Genomic DNA, 16,669 nt, shown 5'->3' with positions numbered 1-16,669 from the left:
GTGTGAATATACCACAGGTTAAATTCTGCCTCCTTAAAGCTTTGAAAGTGTGATCTGATGTAGACATTGCGAATGTTTGCCTGCCCAGCACCTGGGTTCTAAGGATTCATGTTCTTTGTTCTTGTTAGTGAGGTCATTGTTCACTTCCTATAAATACTTGCATTGACTGATTGATAATAAATCTGCATACTATGTTCCTGGTGTGAGATTTATAGTGCTGTAAGTACTTGGTCTTAGTGCTCTTCGCAAAGCCTCTCTATTCCCTTCAGTTATGTTAGAGTTTTTGCATGTGAGAATATAAGGCAAACTTTGTTAAACTCCCAAACAAATGTAAATTAACTTGATCTGGTGTTTCATATTTTAACTTATAATTGCCTAAAAACTTCCCGTGGATTGTGAAAGACCATAGAAACTGTTGAATATTTTAAAAGGTATAACCAATTTAGCCTATGTTTATAACATAGGAAAATATCTATATATATAAAAGTCTAAGCAACCAAACGACCGGTCAGCTGATCACTATGATGCACGCTGAGCACCAGGGGACAGATGCTCAATGCACAGGGTTGGGCTCCCTCCTGTCTGGATAGGGCCTGTGGGGATCAGGCTCTCCTGTCTGGATTGGGCCTGTGGTGATGGAGCCGAAACCAGCTATCCAACATCCCCTGAGGGGGTCCTGGATTGCAAGAGGGCGCAGGCCAGGCCAAGGGACCCCACCGGTGCACGAATCCGTGCACCAGGCCTCTAGTATTTCATAAGAACTTCATTAATATGAACTCTACAAAGCGAACCATTAGATATGGTGTTACACAGGGCCCTGCCCTTAAGTAATGTACAGTTTCATTAAGGTGGCAGATTTTTTCTGGGACTATTAACTCTAGAGTAAGGTAAGTGTGGATTGTCTAGGCCAGTGCTTGGTACATAGGTATTCAGTAAATATTTTTGGATAAATGTAACACCTGAGAACTAAATGTAAGGAAGTGTTATGGGAGTTTACATTGAGAAAATTGCTGTTATTGGGAGGAGGATTTACCAGGGAAGTTTTTATGGAAAAGGATGGATGCTCACATTCCTTGGATGCCTGGCATGTGCTGTGAAGTACTGAATTGCAGTCAGGCATTTCTAAACCTTAGGCAGAAACTGGGGCAGAGGACAGTGTGGATATTGCTAAAGTGAGTGCTTTAAAATTTCTTGATATCTAATTGTTGATTCAGTTCAGTGATTCTCAAACTAATGAGTATACCAAACCCTGGGGGCCTTGTGGACACAGATTCTGACTAGAGGTCTGGGTTGGGCCTGATATTTACACGTTACAAGGTGTACGGGGTCAGGCCAGTGCTGCTGCCCTATGGACCACACTTTGAGGAGCGGTGGAATAGACGCCTTAGGGTGACAGTGCTGTCACTGCAGGTGTTCCAGGGGAGGCTGTGACCAGGCATCAGAAGTGCTTACATTTAGAGAGGGTGGGGTTAGATGCCTTTCTTCATGACTTATTGTTTGACTTATATTCTTTTCAGGAGAATTTAGTGCATTTAAAGAGCTTGTACAAGGTTTATGTCTACGTACAGACACAGCTGGACACTGAAATTGCTGATTAGTGACAGGCTTCTGTCAAGGGGAGAAAGCACAGACTTTAGTCATTCAGTTGGATTCAAATGCCAACTCTACACTTAACAGCTGTATGCCCTTGTGCAAATTAGGGAACTTTTCTGAGCTTCCTTCTTATTGTAAAATAGATGTAACTTGACCTTCAGTCTGTGAAAGTAAAATGGAAATAAATAATATATGTAAAGTTTCTGATCAGGAGAAAAGTGCATCAGATATTAGTTATTAATTCCTGACTATGTTTCCCTGTTTGAGTAGGTCTAAGAAACCAGGAAACACTTATATTACTAAAGAAATCTTGCTTATCTGTGAAGGCACATTCTGAATTGTTGGCAACCTTGTGTGGAGAGTGATTGTGATTTGAAAAACAATGTATTTTTGTCAGCTCTTGTGAGGGCAGAGGAGGCAGACTCTGAGGTAGACCCCTCATGTGGAGCGTATTGGGAATCTGAGCATTTCATAGATTAGAGATGGTTGTAACAGACTGAACCCAGGCTTCAGCAATGGCAGCACCACTGTTTACAGCACCACTGATCTGAATTGCAAGAGGAGTGGGTACCCGAAATCGATTTGCAAATAACCAGTACTCATATAGGGGTTAAGAAAGCTCCTTACAGGCCTTTGCAAAGTCACATGCCAAGTCAGACCTCCTGACTTCCCCTAAGCTAGAGTTTGGGTCACACTGTAAGTCTGGTTGAGAGCGCTTCTCTCATTGCAGCATGTAACAGCTGGGAAATGTGATAGTGTTTTAAAGTTTGTTCACTTTGGAAGTCAGGGAAATTTGAATTAAAAGATTTTTTCCCCTTTTATTTACACTTTAGGACCTGTAGATGAGTACATGCTGCCATTTGAGGAGGAGATCGGCCAGCATCCATCTCTTGAAGACATGCAGGAAGTTGTTGTGCATAAAAAAAAGAGGCCCGTTTTAAGAGATTATTGGCAGAAGCATGCTGTAAGTTACGCAGTTAGCTTGTCACATGAAATCCCAATAAAATGCTTTGCAGAGGAATGGTTTACACCTCTGCATATTTCTGGGATGATTTCTGGGAGGTGATCATCAGAATACTGTGTTCTAGAAACAAGAAGATTGTGCACTCACAGGGGAGATGATGCAGTCATAGGGCCTTGCGGGCTCTCATCCTTCTGTGGTCCTGTGCAGATGATCTTGTTTCCTGTTTGGAAAAGGAGCTCTTGGCTCTGAGCAAGTCTGCAGGTGGTGGGGTAACCCTGCTGATCACCACCTTCCTATATGATGCCATTTAAAAAAGTGTAACACCCAGTTCTCTCCTTGGTTGCAAGATTTTCAAATTCTTAAGGATGCTCTGAAACTAGAGACTAGGTGGGCACAGGATGGGACAGTATTGTCGTGGTTATTTTGGTCTAGATATAACCAGGATCATGGATAAAATAGAGCATTCTCAGGGATAGCTTTCTAAGTGCAAGATAGAAACGCTGATTGTTAATGTAGACCTCCTATAGCAGTGGTTCTCAACCTTTCTAATGCCGTGACCCTTTAATACAGTTCCTCATGTTGTGGTGACCCCCAACCATAAAATTATTTTCGTTGCCACTTCATAACTGTAATTTTGCTACTGTTATGAATCGTAATGTAAATATCTGTGTTTTCCGATGGTCTTAGGCTCTACAGCAGCAGTTGAGAGCCCATTTTTGGAATTGAAAAAATTAATCATCTACTCTGATAATTCCCAGTGCTAAAAAAATTTTCTCTCAGTGCTTCTCTTATTCTTTTTTAAAAAAATATATTTTTATTGATTTCAGAGAGGAAGGGAGGGAGAGAGAATCATTGATTGGCTGCCTCCTGCACGACCCCCACTGGGGATCGAGCCATCAACCCGGGCACGTGCCCTTGACCGGAATCGAACCTGGGACCCTTCAGTCCGCAGGCCGACGCTCTATCCACCGAGCCAAGCCAGCCAGGGCTGCTTCTCTTATTCTTAATGCTCCTCTATACATTAGATACTAAAAAATGAACACTGACAAATAATAGCAAATTTGGTTAATCTTGACACTTTCTTTGATCCACAAAAATAGCAATTTGTTTATGGAAGTTTTACTCTATTTCCCAATAGAAAACAAAAATTGCCATGGTGTTGAATATGTTTTTCCTTTCTAGGGAATGGCAATGCTCTGTGAAACGATAGAAGAATGTTGGGATCATGATGCAGAAGCCAGGTTATCAGCTGGATGTGTAGGGGAAAGAATTACTCAGATGCAGAGACTAACAAATATCATTACCACAGAGGACATTGTAACAGTGGTCACAATGGTGACAAATGTTGACTTTCCTCCCAAAGAATCTAGTCTATGATGGTTGCACCATGTGTACACATTGAGAAACGGGACTGTGAACTGGAGCTGCTAAGCTAACGAAACTGCTTACAGTGTATTTTCTGTGTGAAATGAGCAGGAGGTCTCCTGGACACGTCGAAAAGAAGACCCTCGTTTAAAACTGTGGCTCTGGGAGACTTACGACACTGCCTGTAGCAGAGACGTGAAAGGACGAGATGAAGAGAAACATTGCAAACTCTATAAACTTTTGAGAAAGTGTACATGAAGAATGTGGCCCTCTCCAAATCGAGGCTCTTTGGACCTGGCTAATCAAGTGTTTGAAACTGACTTCAGATTTCTAATGTCTGTCAGAAGACACTAATTCCTTAAATGAACTACTGCTATTTTTTTTTAAATCAGAAACTTTTCATTTCAGATTTTAAAAAGGGTAACTTGTTTTTATTGCATTTGCTGTTGTGTTTCTATAAATGACTATTGTAATGCCAATATGACACAGCTTGTGAATGTTTAGTGTGCTGCTGTTCTGTGTACATAAACAGTCATCAAAGTGGGGTACAGTAAAGAGGCTTCCAAGCATTACTTTAACCTCCCTCAACAAGGTATACCTCAGTTCCATGGTTGCTAAATTATATAATTGAAAACACTAACAAAATTTGCATAATAAATTGATCCATGTTTTGTAACAAGGTATTACAAATTCACTGTGTTATTTAAGAAAAAAAGGTAAGCTATGTTTAGTGCCAACAGTAAGTGGCCATTCATAAAGCAGTGTTTTAGCTTTTTTTGTGCTAGCTTGTAATTTAAGGAAAAAAGTGCTGTTCTTTGAAATGAAAAATGGTGGCATTCCCCCTTCTTCCCATGTTTTAAAGCTTCATCTTATATCCAGTTCCCAAAATATTGCATTTTTACCTAAGTATTTTTTTAGGTGTGCTGTGTTTGGGGAATATTTGAAAATTTAAAGCATGATTTAAAATTTTTTAAGTGAGCTGTGACACTGGATAGCTCTTCATTTTTATTCTTTTAAAATAGATTTTTTTCCTATTTATATATGTAAAATTGTAGTGTATTTCTTTTCACCAAACAGTGTGTGGGACATTCTTTATCACTGTTTTAGGATCACCTCAGGAAGTGTCATTACCCAGAATTCCTCACTCTCTGCTTTGAGACTTGTAAGTTTATCACCATATTTCTGCTTGGTGCCATCTTGTCAGAGTAATATTTGATGTCTGTGATATGTAAAGAATTATCCTAGGATAGAGATTGTAAATTTTAAGCACAGATTTCAGATGTTACCGTTTTAAAACAAATCAGGGATAACAAGTTAAACCTATAACTTAAAATATGCAATGACATTTAGAGGTAACCAATATTGAAAATAAGTCACATATAGCCGTCTCCTCTTGCAAATTGCTCTCACAACTGACTCTGATATTAATTTAAGATAGTTTATTCCTTACCCTTGATAAGAAAATGGAATTGATGGTAGGCATCAAAGTGCTTGTCAAAACAGTATACCATTAGAATATCATTGGATTCTTTCTCAAATTATTCAGGCCAAAGTAAAACATTCATTTCCTGAATTTCTAGATTACTGACCACCAGTATTATGTATGCTATATACTTTTTGTCAGGTCATTTTAAAATCCATACGTCAACTTTATAAAATAATTTTTTACATGTCACTGTCAGGCGCTCACTGTAAATGTGTTATCTTTAAATGGCTCTTTAACCACACAGTACACTACATTTTACATATAATATGCACTTAATCTCTGGGAATAATAAGTTATATTATTTAAAAATAATAAAGAGGTCAACAAACTAAGCAGGGAGGGAAAGAAAGAGTAATAGCATTGTTGCCTGTGTGCCACACACCATCTAGAACAATCTCTCGGTCACATCATGTGCCCAAGTTGTCATGTCATTTTTAAGAATTCCCATTTCAATGTTGAGTTCACCTCTTTAGTTAAAAAAGTACTTTGCCTATCAATTTCTTGATATGGTTTTGCTTCCACTTTGAAACTAATCAAGAAAGGAAAACAATCAGAATGTTCACACATGAAAAATCTCCTGAAGACTAATTTACATCTGTTCTAAACATTTAATCCTGATTTTAAAAGTCAAAAATCTAAAACAAGAGGAATATTATGAATATTTGTCTTCTGTGGGTACTTAGGGATAAATTTTATAAGACCAGTTATTCACAAGATAAATTTTTCTCGGTAGAAATTTTTTTTTAGAAATCTGGGTATTGTACTTAACCAATTTTAAACCTTGTATCCTTTTGAGAACGTTATTAGAAAAACTTTTTATAAGCAGTTATGTAAGAATGTTCTGGTGACTACCTTGTCCTGATACCCAGTCTCATTTAGAACTTTCTTTTGCAGGGCATTTTCATATTTGGTTTACAGCCGGGGCAGAGTGGGCAAGTCAACAAAACGTTTGAGCTGGGGATACTAAAAAAAGAAAGATCAAAGAATGAAAAAATGATGACTTTGTTTTGGGGTAAATGGACCCCAATACTTTTTTTCCTCATGTGTATGGTGCTCCTTATGATTCGTCTTGTATTTTGCCTTTCTGATACCCATCAGACTGCTGCTCTAACTTATACTCTTTACCTTGCCCAGATCTTCATCTAAAGAACGCTTTATGATCAACTGCCATAGGACTGATGATGGATTAACTGGTATTTGGCTTTATTCGAAGTCAATGGCCCTGCACAGCTCTTGTATGTATTTTAGATGCTAGGAAGTTTTCAGCATGTGATGTGTGATTCTTGTTTGAGTGTTTATTACAGGTACCTTGTGAATTCTAGAACAGACTGTGCCTCCCAATTGTTGGTCCCATGAACTGTCTTTCATGGTGATAGTTTTGAAAATACAATCGGGAAACAACCCAAACAAATTTGGAATTTAAAATAGAATCATATATCATCAAATTAAAAAAATCTCTTCTTCCCCCATTCCTTACCTCTACATAACAACTGCATTTAAGTAAAATGCAGGTGCTATGGGAAAAAATCCTGGCCAGATGATAGTTTGGTGGGATAAACTGATTACTGTTTTAAAAAAACTGCTTCACCATAGATATTTTCCAGTTTCTCTTTTTTACCTTTCTAAAGAAATTACTTTTTAGGAACATTTGGTATAATGTGCATAAAGTTATTTACTGATTTATGGGCAAAATGATACAAGTAGCATTTTGATTGAACATCATTTACCTCAGATATTCAACCAGCAGTACATTTTTTATGCAGTCTAAACCCATATCCTATTTGTTACCTCTCAAAATATTGGAAAGCAATTATTTAGCTTTACTCTGTATTTCTTGTCAGTGTTTTGGGCACAGGTTGTTGTACTACTGTCAAATTGTACTTGCTGTTTTTTCTGCAAGTATTTAACAAAAAGCTAAAAAAAAGAAATAGCCCCATTAAACCCCACCTTGGATAAGTGATTGTTAAATATTGTACAAATAAAATGTATGCTATTCCCATTCCATCCCCAAGTTAAATAAAAAAAGTGAACATAGTATGATTTGCATATGCAGTTTTTCTTTAGCTATATGTGTTCTTCTTAAAGAGGGGAATAGTAGCTTTGTAATTTATAGTGAGGTTTCCACCTTGATATTTGCAAGAATGGGGATAATGGTGAAAGGGAGGCTTGTCAGTTATGGAATTTCCTTCCTTTGTTGTCTAAGCAGATTGTATTCCCACTAAAGTATTTATTTATGTTGGTCCTGCCAGTTTTAGGAAGCCAGAGGCTAGTTGGCATTAATTGTCTTCTTCATATGGAAATAAAAAAATGTGACCTAGGAAATAGACCTCAAAGATATATATTCCCAATTTGTAACCTGTTTACCAAGTGGATGGAAGAATTTGTATTTTCATATAATCAGTAATAGGAAGCCAGCTTCCATTTACATATTTAATATTGCAAAACTTTTGTTTATAATGTGGCTTTTGTAGAAAGGGGGAGTGGAGAAGCCCCACAATGCCACACGGAATGTCACAGTTCACACTGATTCTCAAGTTTTTAGAGTAAAGGCAAAGGAAGGGACAGCACTTAGGTTATGGTGGTTTGAAAGAACCTGCACTGTCTTCTAAACCACATGAAAATGGAAACAATGGTGGAATCTACAGGAACATTGGAATTGTTTTCCACAATGTGTTCTGCAAAACACTTTATCAGGAAGCTAATACAGTATACTTTCAACATATATAGCATTATGACATAGTAAGTTTGCAAAACAGGTTTTCATTCTTCAGAGCCATTCATGTGCATGTGCACATGAACTGGAAAGTTTGTTTCTTTAATTAAAACTAGAGGTCCGGTGCGCGAAATTTGTGTGTGTTGGGAGGGTGAGTCCCTCAGCCGGGCCTGCACCCTCTCCCAGTCCGGTTTCGGGGGTTGTCTGACTGCCCTTGCTCCTTACCCCTGCCTGCTCACTGCTCCTTATTGCTAAGCTTGCTGCTCCTTAGCACTGCCGCGGAGGCAGGAGAGGCTCCCGTTACCACCACTGCACTCGCCAACCGGGAACCCATCTCCTGCGTTGAGTGTCTGCCCCCTGGTGGTCAGTGTGCATCATAGCGACTGGTTCTGGTCCTTCCACCATAATGGGTCGCTTAGGCTTTTATTATATAGAAGAAGGGCTTTTATTATATAGAAGAAGATTTATTTTATAAGAACCTGTTTTTGTTAGGACACCTGGGGGCGGGGGTTGTGGGTAAAAACTGCACTGAATTCTTCCACACCTGTTTTTCAATCGGTTGACCTAAGGAGGGGATGGTTTGCTTTCTGTTTCACTGAGTATGAAAACCCACCTTGCTACTTAGTTTTTTAATCTATATACTTGTATGCTGGTTGATCTAATGCAGCTCATATGTACCAGGGAGGCAAAGGAGGGAGGGCTCTCAGTCTTTTGGTGGTATTTAGCCTAATAAAAATTTATAAACTTCAAGTCAGTTCTTCAAGTATTTTTACAGTCAGTGCCTTAAAATAGTTTAGAAAAATTTTTAAAGGGTCAATTTTAGCTCAAGTGTAAAATAAAATCTTTGCTTCTAGTAATAGTGATTCTATCATGTTGGCAAAACATCCCCTAAAAATCTGTAGAGTATTGCACAGAACTAGTATGTAAGTCTCAGATTTAGTGAGACTGCTGAAAAGCAAGTGACAGTGATCTGAAGACTTAGTCGTGGGCAGGGCATGACTGGCTAAGTGTGCAGAACAATAGGTTGTAACTATTGAAGAGCTACTTTTATTATGCACAAATATTTCTATTCTATGTCCAAGACTTCTTAAAAACCAGATAAATCATTTCCTGGAGCATTCTTTAAAAAATACATGGGAAGAAACCTTTGCTGGACTTCAAGCCTTAATAGCAGGGACTGTGATGTCAATAAACCCGATTTGAACCGGGCTCTGTCATCGTTCTTTGTGATTCTGGACACTGCCACCGCTATGCTAGATTTTTCATCTGCAGGTAACGGCATTGAAACATCTTACAGTCTTTGACAGTTAACAAGTATTACAAACTGCACAAGATTAGGGACAGTGCCTTCTGTAAAGCTTCCATGAAAACAATAGGCAATCAAATAATCCTGAATAAATGAAGTCACTAACACTTAACGAATGCTTATTATATTCTACTTTAAATATATGGCTGTATTAGTTTATGGATTTATAAGGTGATCCTTTGGCTGACAGTTCCACATTCCTCTTGCGATTTACTTTTAGATATAGATTTAGTTAACACTGCCAAACATTTCCCAGTCTTTGTGAAAGAGGTTTTTCAGGAATTTCATAAAGTACCTGTTTAAGAACAGATAAATTCTGATCATTTTGGACTAGAATAGGCCCAAGGGATCTGCATTTAAGAACACACTTCAACTCTTCAAGAGATTCTTCTGTAGACAGTATAAAGTACCACAGCTGGAGAAGTCTGGAGGAAAATGTCCAAACTTTTGGCCTTTTTCTTCCATGTGAAGCATCTTCTAGCCAAACTGGCCAGGCTCCTGAACTAGACCTGGGTCTGGAATATAATCCAACATTTCCATGGTACAGAAAAAAATTTTAAAAAATTACTCATTACATCTCAATGCTTTCTGTTATTTCTTTAATGCTTTCTTTAATGTTTATAAAAACATTGGCTGCTAGACTGAAATGAACATTTAAAATATAACACAAAAATACTTCATAACTGTTAAAAAAAAGTATATGCTTCAATACCTAAGAAATAGTCACATTTCTTTTTTTGAACTTCTAATTCAATGTAAATTAATGGAATTATAAATCATGTAACTGCTCATGATTTAAAGGCATGACACAGCCAAGGATACTACCTGTGTAAGTTCCCCATGAATACAAAAATACATGTCTGTAAATATAAAGAATGTATTAACACATCTTATTAAAGGACAATAGCTTTTAGTTCTTTAGAAGTCTGCCGGAAACTACATTTCTGAAGTCCTGGGTTATATTTATAACCAGCTTAGTGAGGATGTTGCCCACTGCCTAACATCTGTAGGACAGTTAGGATATTTCTGCAAAGCATTCATAATTTGAGTATTATCCAAAAGTAGTTTCATCAGCTGGTACTCTCTCTGTGCATTTACTGAAGTTCTTTCCACGGGCCTTATTAATTCTAATTGTTGTAAGTGTTCAAAGGCCTGAAAGATGAAAAAAATAGTTTAAGTTCATTAGAGGAACAATCCAGAGAACAGTTAAGGATTTTGATCAGTTGTGGAATAGAATGCCAGAAAACAAAACTTAATAGAAATCAGTAAGGTTCAAAAACAACTCTCCATCAACTTCATAAAAACTTGTGTTATCAGGTGAAGCAGTGTCAATATATAGTTATCTGTCACTACATTGTTGAACGTAAACAGGACACATTTTAATGCAGTCTGCACACCATGATTTTTCCTAATCTCATTTTTTGTTCCTGATCTTATTCTGTATCATATTTCCTACTAGTGATAAAATTAATGAAGGGTTTCCAGCTCTCTATAAAAAATCTAAGATCCACTAAGTCCAGTACTTTTTGACTTATTACTCAAATTTGCACTTATATTTTGTTTGTACCTTTGTAAGACTTTGCTGTGTAAGTTTAATACAGCTGAGAGGAAAGAGCCCTAGGAACACAGCAAGCCTGTCAACTGACCTTGTGACTCAGCGGAGTAGAACTGGAATGGAGGAGAGGGGCCAGCTCCTGTTCCTTTAGGAGTCCAGTGGAGACTGCCACCACCTGTCAGAGTTCCCTTCCATCTTCCCCACCTTATAGGGCTCTCTTCTGTCTGTTTCCTCTTACCTCACATATTATGTCTTCTTTAACCCTGATGATTGTTCTAGGTATTTTATTAGGTTATGAAAAAAAAAAAACCCAAACCATTAAATCATGACATACTAAACGTAAATACTGACATTGCAATAGATTCCTGAGCTTTCTATTCCTACAGCTTTACTGTGAAAAATATAATTAGAACATATTCTCTATATATCATAAAAATTCTTCTGATGAAAGAGAAATAGCTCAGATGAGAAAATACAAAAGGCTGGGGCTGAATAAAATTAAGGAGATTTAAAATATTTATAGGCAGCAAAAATATTTGTTTTTTAAATGTAGAAACTCGTAAGAATGTAAATGCTCAGGTACCTTTTTCCACTCACACAACTCCCAAAAGCCATGACTATCAGACAGACATGGGTGTTAGGAAGGGGGAGAAAACCCACCTGCATTGTGCTAGATACGCTTCCTGTTGTGAAGAAATGGCAATGCCCCAACACTTTTTGGTTGCTACAAGAAATCAAATTCTGACTACATGGGTTTACAGGGGATGCTAAGGATTGTATGAGTCCATTGCTTTAAAACACAAAAGTTTTTTTCTCATAAAGTCCTCTAGAGCTGTGCTGTCCAATAAGGTAACCATTAGCCACATAGGGCTATTGAGCATTTGAAATGTGGAACTCGATTTTTAATTTTATTTAATTTTCATTAAGTTGAATTTAAAAACTGATGCTTGAGTCAATAAAAAAAATTAACTATGTTTAGAACAATTTCAGAATGTAAATATTTTTTTTGTAAAATATTTTTATTGATTTCAGAAAGAGAAATATTAATGATGAGAGAGAATCATTATCGGTTGCCTCCTGCAGGCTCCCTACTGGGGATGGAGTCTGCAACCTGGGCATGTGCCCTGACAGGGAATCGAACTGTGACCTACTGGTTCATAGGTCGACGGTCAACCACTGAACAACACCGCCTGGGCTACATCTACTTCTTTAGCTAAAAATTTTATGGAATCTAAAGAACAAGTATTTCCAATGAATATTTAGGGACTATTTTGGTATATTAGGTTAAATAAAATTTATTATTAAAAAAAAACTTCACCTTATTTTTTGTTGCTACTAGAAAATTGATAATTACATTATGTGACCCACATTATATTTTTAGTGGATAATACATATTATACAAGAATAAAGTTTCTCAAGTTTTAAAACCCTTGTGTCACCCAACCCCTAATAAAACCTACTCTGTATGCTTTCACCAGCCAGTGAGATTTCGCCTGTTGGTTTCTTAATGGCTTGTGTAAGCATTTTTGTAGCATTTTACTGCTAAAGTTATAGAGCCAAACCTTGAGTTATAAAATAGGGCTGTATCAATGTATTTCATAGACTATAATTAAGTTTCTTTTCAGGATGTAAATGCTAGGAATAGACAGTAGAGGGCAATATACTCCAACAAACTAAAACACCTGGCTGCTAACTATGTGCAACTATGATATATAGTTAGGCCTTGAACAATGCTGGGGGTAGGGTGCCAACAACCCTCCACACCCAGTCAAAAATCCCCAAAACTTCACTACTAGCCTACTGTGGACTGGAAGCCTTACCAATAACAAACAGTTGATTGAAACATATTTTGTATGTCATATGGATTATATACTATATTCTTACAATAAAGGAAGCTAGAACAAAAAAAATTTTATTAAGAAAATCATAACAAAGAGAAAATACATTTACAATATTTACTGAAAAAAATCTATGTATAAGTGGACACTATTTAAACAACCCATGTTGTTCAAGGGTCAACTAGATAATCAAATTGGATATAAAAATATACCAGCCTGCAGAAAAATAACAGTGAATCTTACCTTCATGACAACAGGTTTCTCAAAATTATAGACAGAATGGGCTTTCCTTTGAACAAACTTCTGAAACTCTGGACAGAAAGCAATGACAAAGTCAGTATCTTCAAATAAGCACTGGGGTAGAGTCAGAAAGAAACTATCCAAGTCTCATCTCACCATTATAGACCATTTGAAAATTAAAGGGCTCCTCTTCATAGATGTCATTTAAATGTTTCATTGCTATTATAAGACAGATTTCCAAGACTGAAAGACCTATAGTAAAAGGGAAACAAACTATGAGTTATAGTTTCTTACTGACACATAAGACTGAAATAACTGTCCCTCAAACAAAATGATAAAGTGAAAGGGTGGAGAGAGTTCAAAACCCCCCAGGTCCAAATGTGTTTCAGTTACTACCATCTTTATTATCTTAAGCAAGTTACTCAACTTCCCTGAGCTTAGTTTTCATATCAACAAAATAAGGATCTTTCTAACTTAGAGATGTTAGAAGAATTAAGCACGTACCATATGGCCCACAATAAACAAACTGTGTAATCATATGTAATTTTAAGTCACATAGGGCTCTTGATTATTCAAAGAATCCTTAAATCCTTGGAAATTATATCTAAATTCTTTTTCCTAAAGACATGGCTCATTAGATTCTCAAAAGTGACAGTAAACCCCCAAAATGGCTAAAAGCCCATGTTCTTCATTAGCACTTGCTGCAGTAAGAATACCTGCAATACAGTCTTAGCAGGACTTCCGATGTGGCAAGGGAGGCAGTGTCAGTTTTCTGGGACTTTAAATGGGAGTGACAACATCTTATAAAGGGCTGAGTTAAAGGCAGTGTGGATATAAAAGTAGTCTGTGTGTAAAGAACTATACCCAAGGTTAATTATGAAAAGCACTCCATTATACAAACTTAAACATAAAAAATATTAATCAGGTAGGTGTCTCACCATGTACAATATTTGCTTTAGAGTCCATGCTACACAGCTGGTTTGCCTCCATCAAATCTGCTGCAGTGATAAATGGGTGTGATGTGGTTACACGACTTAAAGCAAGCATCTAGGAAAATGGGGATCAGAAAAACAATTACCTCTTTACTTGGGAAATGTGGCGGTATTACTGAACAACACTTTTTAATTTGGAGAGTCTACTCTTATGAGAGAGTAAATATTAATGCTTGGGAAAAGTATTCTCTCATATTTAGCTGTACTAAAATTTAGTATTTAAATTCATATGCCATTTAACTATAAATGTAAAGCATAAAAAAGTTTTGCTGCTCTTCTCTACTTCTTCCCACTTGCATATCTTATTTACAACTCCTCAAAGGAAGAACATTTAAAAAGGAGTAGGGCAAACAGAGAGACCAAAAATAAGTAAAATACTACTTAAAGCCCCAGACCAAATCAAACTAAAAGGCAGATGTGTGACTTGTGCATAACTTTCTAACCACCAAATCTGCCAGTCCAGGTTAGGGTTAAGTAATAGACAGAAGTTAGCTACCTTATGTTCAATTGCTCAAAAAGGAAAAAGATAAAAACCAAAATTACACTCAGAAATAGCTCTCCTTGAAAGCAGAGGCCACTTTATTTGAACTTCATTCCCCTGTTTCATTCCCTTTCTCTTACCTGTCCTTTTACATTTTACAATTAAATATTTTTGACACACAAAAAGGCAAGAGAATAATATAGTGAATAACCACAACCACTTCCTCAGCTTACGAAATATGATCTTATACAGTTGAAGCCCCTGTCTCTTTCCTTAGTTGGACTCTCTTCTCCTTTGTATACAAAAACAAAAATGCACATCTTTTAAAAAATATATTATTTTTATTGATTTCAGAGAGGGCCAGAGAATCATTGATTGGCTGCCTCCTGCACACTCCCACTGGGGATCAAGCCCACAACACTGGCATGTGCCTTGATCAGGAATTTAACCATGACCTTCCAGTTCATAGGTTGATGCTCAACCATTGAGGCACACTGGCCAGGCATAAAGAAATGCACGTCTCCTACTACCTATGTACTTCTACTACCTATGCATGTTTTCCTAGACTATACAGAGTAATTTTCAAATTTTATATAAATATAACATTGCACTGTTGCAACTCTCTCTCCATTGAACATTTATCATGAGAATTTATCCACATCAAGTTGTCAAGTCTAGTTTATTCATTTTTTCCTTGTTGTATTGTATTGCTCTGCAATTTAATTATTTTTCTCTTATTGATGAACATCTCTCATTTCTTTTGCAATTATGAATAAGGCTGCAATATACAACCTATCCACGCCTTCTTGTGCTTCTGAGTTACTCTAAATACCTAATTCGCCAAATTGTTCTCCAAAGTCCCTGTACATATTCACACTACCAGCAGCAACGCATTTCTACAGTCACAGACACCACACCATCAGATATAAACTTTTGACACCTACCTGTTGGCAGGAAAAAAAGGTTTAACTCTAGTGTTTAATTATGTAAAGTTTAAATTGTACCGTTTCCCTGGATACTGGAGAGGTGACACATCTTTGTATATTATAGGGCATGTGGGATTCTACATTGCTAAATGGTTTGCTTGTATTCTTAGCTCATTCCTTTACTGATTATTATAAAAGCTATTTATTATGGGTAGTATTGATGATTAGATGCATTGCATACACCCTCTCTCAATCAGCTTTTTTAAAATTTAAATCTCCTTCCTGGCCATTCAGTCTACACTTAAAAGTTAAATGTAGTTAAACTTTATCCATCTGTTCTTTTATGGCTTAGGAATTTATGTATTTTATCTAAGAAATCTTTCCCTACCTCAAGATTACAAATATATTCTCTTACATTTTTCATAAAATTTTTAAAGTTTTTGTACAGACATTTAGGTTTATCAACCTGGAATTTACTTTTGGATATGCAATGAAGGTGTTTCTTTTTTTATTTTTCTGTGTACAACTCCTGATTTTGTTGTGGTTGTTGTTGAAAAATTATCCAAACTATAATTAATCTCAGTCAAGTCATTCCCTCTTCTTTATAATTTCCATCAATTCCAAACTTTTCTTAAATATGAAAAGCCAAAACAAAAATCAAGCCATTACCCCAAATAAGAAGTGTGATAGAAAACTGAAAAAAAATTTGTTCATGCTGACAATTTTAAGGCAGAGATATTTTATCATAATGAGAAGTGTGTATATATGAATAGTTATGTTGCATGTATGGGTGGTGTGTGTATTCTCTATGTAAAATGAGTTAATAAAGTCTAATTTTCATATACAAATAATTAAAAATACTCTAAAAATTCTTAATCCCAAAATTACTTTGTAAGAAAGACAGCTGTTAATGAAAATGACAGGATGGGAGAGGGATTGCTAGTGAGAAAGTATATAAAAAAAAACAAACCCTCTTATATTTCCTCACCAAAAACAGAAATGGGTAAGGAGAATCTATAAATAAACACAGCAGAACCATAGAATAGCAGAATACAAGCTTGAAGCCTTTGGCTTTGGGTTGGGTTTGCCATCTACTACCTGTGTGACCTGGGCCAAGATATTTACCCATGCCCTGGCTGGTATGACTCAGTGGATAGAGTGTCGCTGCAAACCGAAGGGTCCCGGTTTCGATTCCGGTCAAGGGCACATG

General features: G+C 36.8%; 2 protein-coding genes across 7 annotated transcripts in view; one reads left to right on the top strand and one right to left on the bottom strand.

Moving 5' to 3' along the window:
• The window catches only part of ACVR2A (activin A receptor type 2A), a 92,531-nt gene extending 85,459 nt beyond the window's left edge, over nt 1–7,072 (top strand). For all 3 annotated transcript variants that reach the window (XM_080669219.1, XM_080669220.1, XM_080669218.1), the window contains 2 exons: nt 2,427–2,557; nt 3,740–7,072. In XM_080669219.1, the coding sequence (XP_080525345.1) occupies nt 2,427–2,557; nt 3,740–3,934 (326 nt within the window). In that variant the 3' untranslated portion in view covers nt 3,935–7,072. The remainder of the gene's footprint in view (nt 1–2,426; nt 2,558–3,739) is intronic.
• A 338-nt stretch (nt 7,073–7,410) lies between these two features.
• ORC4 (origin recognition complex subunit 4) overlaps nt 7,411–16,669 on the bottom strand; it is a 75,737-nt gene continuing 66,478 nt past the window's right edge. For 3 of the 4 annotated variants that reach the window (XM_080669228.1, XM_080669227.1, XM_080669230.1), the window contains 4 exons: nt 13,999–14,107; nt 13,217–13,312; nt 13,064–13,131; nt 9,151–10,579 (listed from right to left, as the gene is read on the bottom strand). In XM_080669228.1, coding sequence (XP_080525354.1) covers nt 10,391–10,579; nt 13,064–13,131; nt 13,217–13,312; nt 13,999–14,107 — 462 coding nt within the window. In that variant the 3' untranslated portion in view covers nt 9,151–10,390. Of the gene's footprint in view, nt 10,580–13,063; nt 13,132–13,216; nt 13,313–13,998; nt 14,108–16,669 lie in introns of all 4 variants that reach the window. The other variant, XM_080669229.1, reaches the window with a different exon arrangement.

This window comes from Plecotus auritus (genome assembly GCF_963455305.1).
Source record: "Plecotus auritus genome assembly, chromosome: 5".
NCBI classification, from domain to species: Eukaryota; Metazoa; Chordata; class Mammalia; order Chiroptera; family Vespertilionidae; genus Plecotus; species Plecotus auritus.
This window is presented reverse-complemented; position numbering and strand designations above follow the sequence as displayed.